Raw genomic sequence first — 13,042 nt, 5'->3', positions numbered from 1 at the left:
GGATCTCCTGGACCCTGCCCGGTGGCGGATGCTCATCCAACAGTTCCGCTACGACAACTATAGACTCCATCAGCTGGGAAATAACTCTGTATTCACCATAACTCTGCAAGCCGGCCTCTCCGCCATCAAAACACCGTATCCTTCACTCAGAGGCTCCGACTTCTGCGCATATTGAGAATACTTACCCCTCTACGGGTCGCTCTGATACTTGGTTTTCAGTCCTAAACCCAGGCAGAACTTCCAGTGGGGAAATCACGGGACCCGCTTCATCCAAAGAGTGGTCTTCTGGAACAACGCTTCTGTCTCCCAAAGAAGGGACCCAGGAGGAGTCTCAGTGGGTAAAGTGGGTCCTGTTACATCCCCCACGTCCTTCCTCTAGAACTTCTGGCCAGGCAATGACCTAAAACATGGAAGTGCCTGAGCTGGAAGATGGGCAGGACAAATTTGCATTCACACGTTGCAGTTTTTAATGTATATGCATTTCAACTGCCTGATTACGTTGCTGTTAACATTTGTATTTGCATAACGCAATGTTGACATAATGTGTTAACAGTGCTTAAAAAAAAAGCACAATCTTCAACACTATGTTAGCGTATGAGTAAACATTGCGTAAACCGTGCGTTTTGTAAACGTAACTGTTAATGGCAATGTAATTAGGCAAATATCCCCGGGTGTTGTATGGCGATTCAGAACACAATGTAAACACGACCTCATTGAAGGCCTAGATCAGTGGTGGCGAACCTATGGCACGAGTGCCAGAGGTGGCACTCTAAACCCTTTCTGTGGGCACCCAGGACTTCACCCCAACTCATAAATTGCCAGATAGGACTCAAAGCTTTCTCCTGTGATCCAACACACCCCAGGACGTGCCAAGCTGTATAGAGACCCCTCTTCTACGCGCTGCCCCGCTCCTACCCATGTGTAATGTCTGCTGATTCCTAGGAGCTGCAATACCTCTAGGGTTCACAAACAACACATTTGTTCTTGGTTCTCCTTAACCACCTGACCTACAGACAGTGCTACAAAGAGGATGGGACCTCCAAAAACCCCGACTGCCCAGTGTGCAGCAAGTCCCTGAATAAACTAGCGCAGCCACTTCCTATGGCACATTGTGCCAACTCCAGGCTGGTGTGTAAGATATCCGGAGACGTCATGAATGAAAACAACCCCCCTATGATGCTGCCTAACGGATATGTCTACGGATATAACGTGAGTTCTCCTCTTCTAAGTTATGTTTACCACATTTTAGAGTTTGTCTACAAAAAACGCTGGGTTCTTGTTGCGCGGGAGGTTGCCATATTTTACTATAAGATGCACCTTACTGGAAAACGCAAAGAGTAAAAAGAAAATTATAAAGTTCACCCATTTAAAAATTCCCTGTTAGTCACTCACAAGCTCAGAACACACAGCTCTGCTACAGTGATTGACTCTCTCAGGTCTGCTACATACATTGCTGTACACGCATACACAGGAACACGCTCAGCACTGCTATATATGCTCGCACAGGAACACATTCTACACAGGAACACGCTCAGCACTGCTATATATGCTCGCACAGGAACACATTCTGCACTGTTACACGAGGGTACACGCGCGCCACTGCTATGCACACAGGAGGGAACACGCGCGCCGCTGCTATGCACACAGGAGGGAACACGCGCGCCGCTGCTATGCACACAGGAGGGAACACGCGCGCCGCTGCTATGCACACAGGATGGAACACGCGCGCCGCTGCTATGCACACAGGATGGAACACGCGCGCCGCTGCTATGCACACAGGAGGGAACACGCGCCGCTGCTATGCACACAGGAGGGAACACGCGCGGCGCTGCTATGCACACAGGAGGGAACACGCGCGGCGCTGCTATGCACACAGGAGGGAACACGCGCCGCTGCTATGCACACAGGAGGGAACACGCGCGGCGCTGCTATGCACACAGGAGGGAACACGCGCGGCGCTGCTATGCACACAGGAGGGAACTCGCGCGGCCCTGCTATGCACACAGGAGGGAACTTGCGCGGCCCTGCTATGCACACAGGAGGGAACTCGCGCGGCCCTGCTATGCACACAGGAGGGAACTCGCGCGGCCCTGCTATGCACACTCACATATCTTCTTTACATCCAATCTCAGCTTGTTTTTTTGCCCTTTACCCTGGCAGCAAAGAAGAGTTTAAGGACCTCGTCATGATGAAGGAAGCATGTGATAGGTCACATGCTTCTCATATCACTGTAGGTCCTGCAATAATACTCATGTCAGGAGAATCGGGAGAAGAAGAGCAGTGCACAGGCTTTGCTCTCTGAGATCTTTGTCAGCACCAGATCTCCAGGACCTCTAGTGGTCAGGATGTTCTGGCAGTGCTGGATCCTCCTGTACTTTTAGCAAGATTTCTAGTTCATCAATAAATTTGCTAACTTTGATTGTTTTCTCCCATTTTTTTATTTAGTCTCTTCTTTCTATTCGCCAAGATGACAAAGTGACTTGCCCAAGAACCAAAGAAGTCTTCAACTTCTCCCAAGCCGAGAAAGTCTACATCATGTAGGCGTCATCCATGTGCCTCCTGAACGCTGCTGAAGATTAGGAGGGGGGGAAAGATCCAGTATTCGGCAGTACGACACGCACAACAGAATGGGGGGGTCACCAGCCCCCTCCCCCCCCCCACACTCCGCGGTTGCATCAATTTCACTCTTATTGCGACCAAAGATTCTTGACAAGCAACAACGACAACAAAACAACAACAACAAAAGTGCAAAAACTAATAAAACATTTGTACTTTTTAGGAAATTCTTTTGATTGTGAGCATTTTTTATTTTTTTTTTTCCTATTGTAACTCAATGTCCAGCTCCTGAAGCGTCGGGGGCTGGCCGTTCTTTAATTCCGGACCCTCTTGAAGCCATGGAGGGTCGCGTTAGTTCTGTGTCTAGGTCTTGGGATCATGTCCGTAACCGCTGCCTTACTCCTAGCTTTCAGAATGTACCACTCACATGGAAACACATAGTCCAGCCCTTCCTTCCTGCGCCGGATCTCTTACCGCTCCCGGGACCTATGTTTTTAAGAAGCCACCAGGAAAAAGCCACGGTTCTGTTTTTAGCAGCGCAGGATTCATCTTCATTCACCGCAGAAGAACATTTTAGTCTTTCCAGTTCTTTAGGAACCAGTGCTGTAGAAATTTGTATTTAGTGCTTATTTTTTGCATGTTGGTGTTCATTAGCTATTAAAAAAAAAAAGATTGTAAATTTGAAACCTTTTACGATTTCTGTGTTGTTTTTTTATTCCTTTTTATGTTTCTGGGTTGAAACTTTTATATAGGATCGGGAGGTTTCGCTGCGTGGCTTTCGTCTGGATTCCTGAATATCCAGTCACGTCTAAGGGTCACGTTAATTATTGCGTATGCAGGGGGTTCTCTGGTTCCCCAAAGTTTGTTCTTTTGGGATTATTTGGACCACTAAAAGAACAGCATGAAGTTATACAGATGAGGTCTCAAAGCTGCGTTGCTTACTATCAGTGGCAGAGGTGTAACTAAAGAACCCCAGAGCTAGTATGTGCCTTTACTGCTTTGTGGACAATCCCTGAATGATCTAGTGATTCAGCAGTCTTGGTACTTACTTTTGTGCTGTGTGCAGACTCTCTGTGCTTATATCTTTACATAGGTGAGCTCTAGGAGAGGGTACAATGAAGAGCCAAAAAAATAAAGGGGGTATGGATGGTCTTGGTTATGAGGAAACATTAAAACAACTAGATTTATTTAGTCTGGAAAAGAGACGACTACGATGGGACATGATTAATTTATATAAATATATGAATGGTCCATACAAAAAATATGGTGGTAAATTGTTTCAGATTAAATCAAATCAAAAGACGAGGGGGCACTGTCTCCGTCTGGAGAAAACAAGGTTTAATCACCAGAGGCGACAGGGATTTCTTACTATGAGAACTGTCAATCTGTGGAATAGCCGTGCTCAGGCGCTGGTCACAGCAGGGACAGCAGAGAGCTTCAAGAAGGGTCTAGATGCCTTTTTACACCTAAATAACATTGATGGTTATGTTATATAGAATTGTTTTCCCTAAATCCTTTCCTCATCCAATCCCTACCCGTCCTTGGTTGAACTTGATGGACATGTGTCTTCTTCTTTTTTAACCTGTTAAACTATGTAACTACGTCTAAGCTTTTTTTCCTCATGATGATCTGCCCCTTTTGCAACTGATGTTTTTGCAGCCCTACGTTCGTTGCAATGTCCCTCCTTACTCCCAAAAAATGTACATGTATTTATCAAACAGAATAGATGTAGTATTGATATTCTAACAAGGCAGCTTAGATACAGCAGCTCAGCTCCCATGTTAGGTGGATGTTATATAATGGTGTACTTAAAGAATAGATAGATATCCAGCACTCGTAGTCATTAAAATGTCCATTTTCCTTTAATGTAAATCCATAAAAAACGAAAAAATATAGCAAATAGGGAAAAAAAATGTAAGTTTACATACAAAAAGAAAAAGTGGGCAGAAGGTCCTTTATAAAGATTTACATGTTTTTTTTTTCTTGAGACTCCATTGGTTTCGTTTTGGTGCCACCTTCTGGCGCCCATATTAATTGTGAGACATTTTTCTTGAACTATTAACCAAAGCAAAGTTAAAACCTCTTGACCACAAAAAAGTCACAAAAACCTGACCTAATTGTTTTAGATCGAATCTAGCTTAAAGTAAATCTACCAAACATACCTTGAGACTGCTGTAGCTTTTCTGATGCAGAAACATATCTTGTTTAATCCCTGAACTGAGTGGTTTTGCTGAAAAAAAACTATTAAAAAATTACGATCTTGAGGCTCTGTCACTCCTATGGCTGCCCCGGGTCTTCTCCTCTTACCCTAATTATGCACTGCTCCAGCCTTGTCCTGCCCAGCATAAGGTGAGAATACGTCATTAATGTGTTGTCTCTGACAGGCAGAAGTAATCAATCGCTGCACCATCCCCCAGCTGCTATGTATCAGTCATTCAGCTCCGGTCGATTAGTCCTGTTTTGATAGTTCAGGAACCTCTGTGTGTAATGAGTTTATGAACGGGAGCCAGGGCACCCAACTCTCCAAAGGTTCCAGAATTTTATAATTGTTTTTTTGAGCTCGGATCAAGGATTAAACCCGATATGTTATCTATCCTTTATGCTAATGAACCTCTGAGGCAACTGGTGCGTGGAGTAGTCTGGCTGAGCACCAGGGGCTATGGCTACACCACGCCCCTGTAGCCTCTGAAGCCTTAGCTCTGTCCACAGGCACGCATCGCTCTTCGGCTACTAAGCCCATGCATGTGCAGTAACTCGGCTCACTGCCGAAAAGAGGAAGAAGTTAATGTGCATTTGTGTGCATGGCTGAACAGCCAAAGAGCACTTCAGGTCCGTGTGCAGAGCTAAGACTTCAGGGGCGTGGTGTAGCCTTTGACCCCAGCACTCAGCCATGCTATTCCACATCCCAGTAGCCGCAGAGGCTCATTAGCATAAAGGAGAGATTTTAGTTTTTTTTTTTTTGTTTTTTTTTACTAGCAATAATAATCTTTATATAGCGCCAGCAAGTTCTTTACAGATTATAGTTAGTAACCTTTTAGTTAGGTATGGAGGATTTTTTAGTTAGACACTATAGGGCTTAGTAAAAAAAAGAAAGGTATCTACCATCAGGAATACCTCGGGTAGTGGTAGGTTCCCTTTAAATTACTTTGCTTTCCCATGAGCTGAACCATGTCCCTGACTCCTCCTTACAGTGCGGTGTCTGGGTATAAGGCCGGCGGCACATGTGGTGTTTTGAACCCGTTTTTGGGCCATTTTTAAGCAGTCCGTTAAAAAACGCAGGCGTTTTTAAAATTGTGTGTGCGTTTTTTGAAAACTCATCCGTTTTTGACAGTTTTTTTCGAATTATTTTAATGAGGAATACAATTGGAAAACAGTCAAAAAAAACGGATGCGTTTTTAAAAAATGCATGAGTTTTTTAATGACCTGCTTAAAAACGTCCAAAAAACGGGTTCAAACATCCCCGTGTGACGCCGACCTCAGACAACTCGCTGCTGCAGGACGGAATTATTCTTAGGCTCTGCACTTTGCCCCACACAGACATCAAACACCAGGATGAAGGATTGTAAACCCAGCACACTGACATACTGGTGTGTGCCTCCTCTGGCAGGATCTGCTCATCTTGTACCCTATTTTTTAAGAAAAATAAGGTTTTTAAAATTATGGAAATAAGCCTGAGGGGCTCCGGCCTCCTTAAGTGTTAATGGAGCCTGGTGCCCCTCAGGCTTATTTGTATAATTTTTAAAGCCAATTAAAAAAAAAAAAAACAAAGGCGTAAGAAGCTAAAAGAAGAGTAGATCCTGACATAGGGGGCACACACCAGTATGTTAGTGTGCTTGGTTTACAATCCTTCATCCTGGTGGAAGATGCCCTTTAATAGTGGATTAACCCTTGCACACCGAACAGGATTATTAGTTTTAAGAACGAGCAGAAAACTGTTGGCCAAAACGAAATCCCATTTATGTTCTCTCTGTGTTTGCGTGGGTTTCCTCCCACACTCCAAAAACATACTGTTAGGTTGATTAGATTGTGAGCCCCATAGGGACAGATTTGTCTTGCTTTGTGCAGCGCTGCGTAATCTGTAGGCCTATATAAATAAAGAATTATTATATTATTTATTCGTGAAATGAATTTGTAGGTTTGTATTTTATAAGTGGAATACAGAACAGATTTCAGATGACGGAAGCATTTTGTAGATCGATACGTTCATTCTAGATTGTACGTCTTGGAATGATTGGCACAATCTCGCCTCCCTACACCGCTCCCTCTGCCTGTGGGGCTCTGCTCACATCAACAATAATAACCAGACCAGGAAGAAGACCTTTCAGGATTGGTGTTTTGGGAGCACACAAGGTGTAGTGCACCCTGCCGGGGAGAGAGATAGCATCGGCCATCCAGCAGTTACATAATAAAGTGCGCCATTACTCACAGGTGACTCCAGTAACTGGAGAATAATCAATAGACCTCCTCAGCGTGGAGAGCGTTCACTTAATGTTCCCGAGCGTTTCCTCTTTATTTACCTCTTCCCCGCTGCGGTCCCTGCTGGATATTGACTTCCTCACATTGACCATATATCTCCAGCTGTGCACTTCACCGTCCACCTGACTGCACTAAACACTGCTCGGCTTTTTACATATCTCGCGTGCGATCAATCAGAAGTCCATAGAAGTGGCCACCAGACAAGTAGCCGCGTTACATTTCTATCATCTAAAGCCGGAACATCAATGTACTGGTACTTACCAGAACCGTAAGTCAATGAGCAGATAGAACCGTCATAGTTCTCCAAGCTGCTTGCTGCTAGTTTTACGGTTCACTAAAACCTTGTTCACACTAAATGGTTGTGTTGTTTCACTAATCCCCACTGTCAGGGGAAACGCCCAATCATATAGAAGATGATTGCTTATATTTTAACCATTTGAGCTCCAGAGGTTTGTTCCCTACAACTACCATATATTTACATAATTTTGTAACAGTTGTAGTAATTTGTAGCTCTAGTCAGGACGACCTACCCCACATGGAAGGATAAGCCTTTGGCACCAATGGCATAACTCCCAATCATTCCGGATTCGGTGAGACAGTCATGGTTTTTCAGGGCTGTCCCGCCATCTCGGACAGTTGGGAGATTGTCCCGGCTTTTCCTGCTGTGTCCCGCATGTCTCCACTGTGTCCCACCTCCTGGTCCCAACAAGAAGCACAGCTGCTGGGGGGGCACATTATGAAGAGCGGCTACAGGGGGGCAGAGGGGGCACATTATAAAGAGCGGCTACTGGTGGGGCACTGTGAGGGGGAGCTGGTGGGTGGGCACTATGAGGGCAGCTGCTGAGAAGGGCACACTGAGGGTGGGCACAGTATGAAGAGGCGCTGCTTGGAGACCCACAATAAGAGAGGGACCTGAATATAAGGGAGCCATAATGGAGGATATGGGCGGCACTAAACTGTGTTGAGGTGGAGTAGGGGGTGGATTAAAAGGCATGGCTTAGGGGGTAATTTTCCACTGTGTGCATTAGAACTTTTGTCCTTCTTTTACCACTCCAAAACAAAAATTGGGAGGTACGCCAATGGCTGTTGGTGGTCCAGCGAATGTTTCTCGATGGACTAGTAGATCTTTTTGAGGGTCCAGGGGCTAACAGGTAAAATAATGGAGTTTCCAAGATCCAGCATAGGAAAAACCTATTTGGAAGTGACTGAAGCAATTGCCTTAAAAAATGTGGCACATGCAATGCGGACCCACCCTCAGGATCGCCACCTTTGCTGAGCCCATGATAACCCTGCCGGACAATGGTAATTATAACCCACTATATACCCAGTAGTGGATTATAATATGGGCAGTTGGGGTGGCAACCTGGGTCTTAACATTTGTAGTGGGCCCATGGACCCCCAAACCACAAACCAAGTTAAATACTGTCCTGTAGAGCTGCGACATCCACGCACCAGGGCCTGACCTATACATGGGGTGTAAGGGGGAGTCATGAACCCTCTAGGAAGTTTCTAGAACTTGGAATATAGTGTAATTGCAGCTGTAGATACTGCCTGGCAAGGCAACAGTTAATTGGTGTATGTAATTATCCAATGATGTTTCTGTTACACAAGCTGGAAGGTGATTGGAGAGGTGGTTCCACCTGACCAGGGGGAGTATAAAAACCCCTGCTGGGAGACCACAGGGGTTAGAGTGAGAGACTCCATCTTGGAGTGAGTCTGCAAATTCAAGCAGAGTGATCCCGGGAACTTCAAGTGCCTCAGGCCAACTGCCTAGCAAAAGGGCAAGTCCAGAGACTTAAGCCCAGAACTGCAGCTTTCACCACTTTGACTCAGTTCCATCTGAACCAGCCCAGCCTGCATCTACCCTCAGGCTGTGTGCAACTTTCCTGCTGACCAACTCTCCATGACCTTTCCAGCATCCAAGAATCTACTGTTACACGTTTTGGCCATTGCCCATTGCCTGATGTTCTATAAAGAACTGTGAGTTGATTTGCACAACGTTGCCTCCGTCTGATCCCTGGATACAGCTGTCACCACCAAGGGCCTCACCATCCATTACCCAGGGACTCATCCTACAGACACTCAGGGGTTGCCCCAGGGAGAACCAGTACATCAGCCTCTCCCTCCATATTTCTTGCATACACCACCTGCTGGAGACCTGCCAGGCTGTAGGACAGCCCTCCGGTCCCCATAACAAGCACCGTGACATCAGCGTACCTTAGGCCGCAACCGCCAGCCACTCCGGTATCCTGGGCGCCCAGGCCCCAAGAAAAGGCTAGGGCCCGGTAGGGGATGTTGCATGAACTTCACCCCAGGTATCCAACCAGGGGCCTTGTGACAGGAATGAATTCACATTTATCAAACATCACATCATTAGTCAATGTAAACACTCTTTTCCAGGCAGGTGCAATGGCATTGTTCTGTGCTGCAAGTAGGTGGCGTACTTTGTTCTCGATCGCAGGCGTTTCCATAGAAACGCTGATGCGCTTGGGCCGCGGGCCGCCGCGGTAGACGCGGCTTTGTCTGCGTTTGCGTTTTACAAAGCGGTGCGTGTGGCACCGGCCTAAGGGTGAAGACACACGTGGCGTTTTTGGGCCGTTTTTAGTTAGTGCGCTTTCAGATCTTAAAAAACGCATGCATTAAAAAAAGCATGTGTTTTTGACAGGTTTGACCAATTATCTTAATTCAAACTGGTCAAAAACGCATGCATTTTTTACTATCTGAAAACGCACTAACAAAAAACGGCCCAAAAACGGACTAAAAACGCCACATGTATCTTCACCCTAAATCAAAAGTTACAGGGTTGTGTCTAGGTGCAACTGAAATTGTGTTCACCAGGACTGATAGAAATGATGTACTTTTGTAATGATGTAAGGACTTATATCTGTGAAATGCTGTATTTTTGTTAATAATAGTGAATTAGAGAATGTGTTATTTTGTTATCCTGAGTACATATAAGAAACTTGTCTTCATGGGAATTACCCTTTAACACCAAAAAGTTCAATCTTTGTCTCATCAGACCAGAGAATCTTATTTCTCATAGTCTGGGAGTCCTTCAAGCGTGTTGCACACTGTACGCGGTTTCATATGTCTTGCACTGAGGAGAGACTTCCGTCCGCAGACTCCGCCATAACTGCTGGAAGCAGAAGATAGGTGACTCCCATCTACCTACTGCATCTCTGGAGCACAGCTACAGTGATCTTGGGATTCTCCTTTACCTCTTTCACCAAGGCTCTTCTCCCAAAATTGCTTAGTTTGACTGGGAGGCCAGGTCGAGGAAGAGTTGTGGCTATTCCTAACTTCTTAAGGATTATGGAGGCCACTGTGCTCTTAGAAACCTTGACTGCAGAAATTCTTTTTTTAACCTTGGCCACATGTGTGCCTTGCCACAATTCTGTCTCTAAACTCCTTGGGCAGTTCCTTTGTCCTTATGATTCTTGTGTGCTCTGACATGCACTGTAAGCTGTGATCTCTTATATAGACAGGTTTGTGCCTTTCCTAATCAAGTCTAATCAGTTTATTTAAGCACAGCTGGACTCAAATGAAGGAGTAAAATCATCTCAAGGAGGATCATAAGGAAATGGACAGTGTGTAAATATGAGTAAAGGGTCTGAATACTTATGCCCTTGTGATATTTCAGTTTTTCTTGGTTAATACATTTTCAAAAATATCTATATTTCTTGTTTTTTTCTGTCAAGATGGGGGCAGATGTACATTTTTGATCTTACCATTTGGCTGCAATGAAACAAAGAGTGAAAAATGTAAATGGGTCTGAATATTTTCCATACCAATTGTGTATAAAAAAAACCATACTTATCTTGTTCTTCTCCTTGCATCTTGATCCTGGAGCTGCAACCCAGGGGATACATGTTGATATAACACGCCTGGCTGAGCTAAGTCACCTATAATGCGGCGCAGGTGGACGCGTTATCACAAGTCGCCACATGAGAGCAGCGGAGAGGTAAATGCTTCTGTGCTTCACTACAGCAAGTGACCATACAGAACCTTTGATGAATGTGCAACATCCCCCACCGGGGCCTAGCCCTTGAGGTGAGGCCTGGAGACAGCCAGGGCCCGCGGTACCGGAGTGGCTGGCGGTTGCGGCCTAAGCACGCTATTGTCACGGTGCTTGGTACGGGGGAACCGGAGGGCTGTCCTACAGCCTGGCAGGTCTCCAGCAGGGTGGTGTTGGCAAGAAATGATGAGGGAGAGGCTGCTATAGCGGATCTCCCTGGGGCAACCCCTTAATGTCCCGAGTGTGAGTCTCTGGGTGATGGACAGGGTGCCGGTGATGAAGGCAGCCGTATTAGCAGGGACCAGACGGAGACAGAAGTTGAAGAAAACAACTTACAGTTCTTTATTTGAACCGGCAGGAACCGCAGCAACGTGCCTTTAACAGGTAGATGGAGTGCTGAGATGTGAGTTGGAGGGAGCCTCAGGAGATAGTTCACCAGCCTGGATGTAGAGGGCAGGCTGGGAGGCAGCTGTGTCCTGCTAGGAAGCTTCAGCTTGTCCTGTAGGGCTTCAGGTATCACCTTTAAAGGTAAGATGATACCCCTTTTCCTCACTACACTAACTCTAGTCTAATGCTCCACTCTTCAGAGGCAGGGGCTAGGCTCTTCCTGCTCTGGTATGGGCTAGACTGAGATTACTTACTCACTCACTCACTCACTCACTCACTCACTCTAAGTCTACAAGATCTTCTCCTCTTCTCATCTGGGAGAGACTTCTCCAGAGTTCTCAGAATCTTCTATCTCTAGAACATTCCTGGCCAGGGGTTTTATTACCTTCCTTTGGTCAGGTGGTGGCTGCTCCTCCAATCACATCTCAGCTTACAAAGGACAGGATGTAACACAAATCATTGGACAATAGCATCTTGCATCATACAAAACACTTAACCTCTGCCTTGCCAGGCAGGATTCACCACTGCAATACCCCTATGTCCTATCAGGACCATGTAGTGTAATGTGGGTACATGCAGGTGGGACGTATTCGCAAACACTCCCTCGCCATTGCATCGGCGAGGGTGTTGCAAATGAATAGTGAATAACTCATGGAATATACACTAAAGTGACACTACATTACATAAACGCAACACCTCAAGCAGGCCCCTTTCCTGTGAGCAGAGTCAGCTCCAGGTATCAGTAGGCCCCTGGGTGACAGAGCCTCAGTGGGCCCCTTTGCAGTGAACATGGCAGCATTAAAAATTCAGAAACTAAAATAGTCTCCTGTTCCCTAAAATATTCATTAGTTTATCATCCCAAACAGCCCCCTCATGGGTATTTTATGTAAAGCCCCACTCACACCCTATGGATTCATTAAATACAGCCCCCCTTAACCCTATTATGTACAGCCTTATGTGCACCTGCCCGGGTCTGCCCAGTGCTGGCGCCGGCCCTGACTCAGGCCTGCGCTCATTTCTTTTTCCAACACATAAAACTACTACTATAACCTATGGAATCAGGGCCAGCGCCAGCACCAGTATACCCACAGCTGCTGGGGGGCCCACACGGCCAAATTTCAGTATATAATAAAACTATGACAGGGATGTTTGAGAATCATAAACTATGGAATATTTTAGTTTCTGTATTTTCAATGCCGCCACATGAGTTCACTGCAATGGGGACCACTAGGACTCTGTCGCCCAGGTTCTTACTGATACCTGGAGCCGACCCAGTATGGAAAGGTCTAGTCTGGGACAGAAAAGCCTTTTTAAACCACCTGATAGAGTAAACACAGTGATTGAGTAAAAAAAAAAAAAAACTTTCAATAAGTGTTTTATTATTTATTTTTTCTACTAACAATAAATAATATCATTATAATCTTTGAAATTTTCAGCATTTGGCCCATTGGAAGCAGTTTCAGGCCCCACGTCACAATACAAAATGAAAGTCGCGATCCCATTGGTCGCTCTAGGTCTGTTGTGCAATTGCTAATATAAATAAAGTTTTGCCTGATTGATCTCGTTAGTTATCTGAGGTTATGATGAGGACCTGCGACGCGCCTCCAT

General features: G+C 45.7%; 1 protein-coding gene across 2 annotated transcripts in view; it reads left to right on the top strand.

The window, feature by feature from the left end:
- Positions 1-3,246, top strand: part of MAEA (macrophage erythroblast attacher, E3 ubiquitin ligase) — a 30,409-nt gene extending 27,163 nt beyond the window's left edge. For both annotated transcript variants that reach the window (XM_072126233.1, XM_072126234.1), the window contains exons 7-9: positions 2-135; positions 1,014-1,209; positions 2,446-3,246. In XM_072126233.1, coding sequence (XP_071982334.1) covers positions 2-135; positions 1,014-1,209; positions 2,446-2,541 — 426 coding nt within the window. In that variant the 3' untranslated portion in view covers positions 2,542-3,246. The remainder of the gene's footprint in view (position 1; positions 136-1,013; positions 1,210-2,445) is intronic.
- The last annotated feature ends 9,796 nt before the right edge of the window (positions 3,247-13,042 follow it).

Source organism: Engystomops pustulosus, chromosome 1 (genome assembly GCF_040894005.1).
Source record: "Engystomops pustulosus chromosome 1, aEngPut4.maternal, whole genome shotgun sequence".
In the NCBI taxonomy this organism is placed as follows: Eukaryota; Metazoa; Chordata; class Amphibia; order Anura; family Leptodactylidae; genus Engystomops; species Engystomops pustulosus.
The sequence above is the reverse complement of the archived record's forward strand: the minus strand, read 5'-3'. Positions and strand labels throughout refer to the sequence as shown.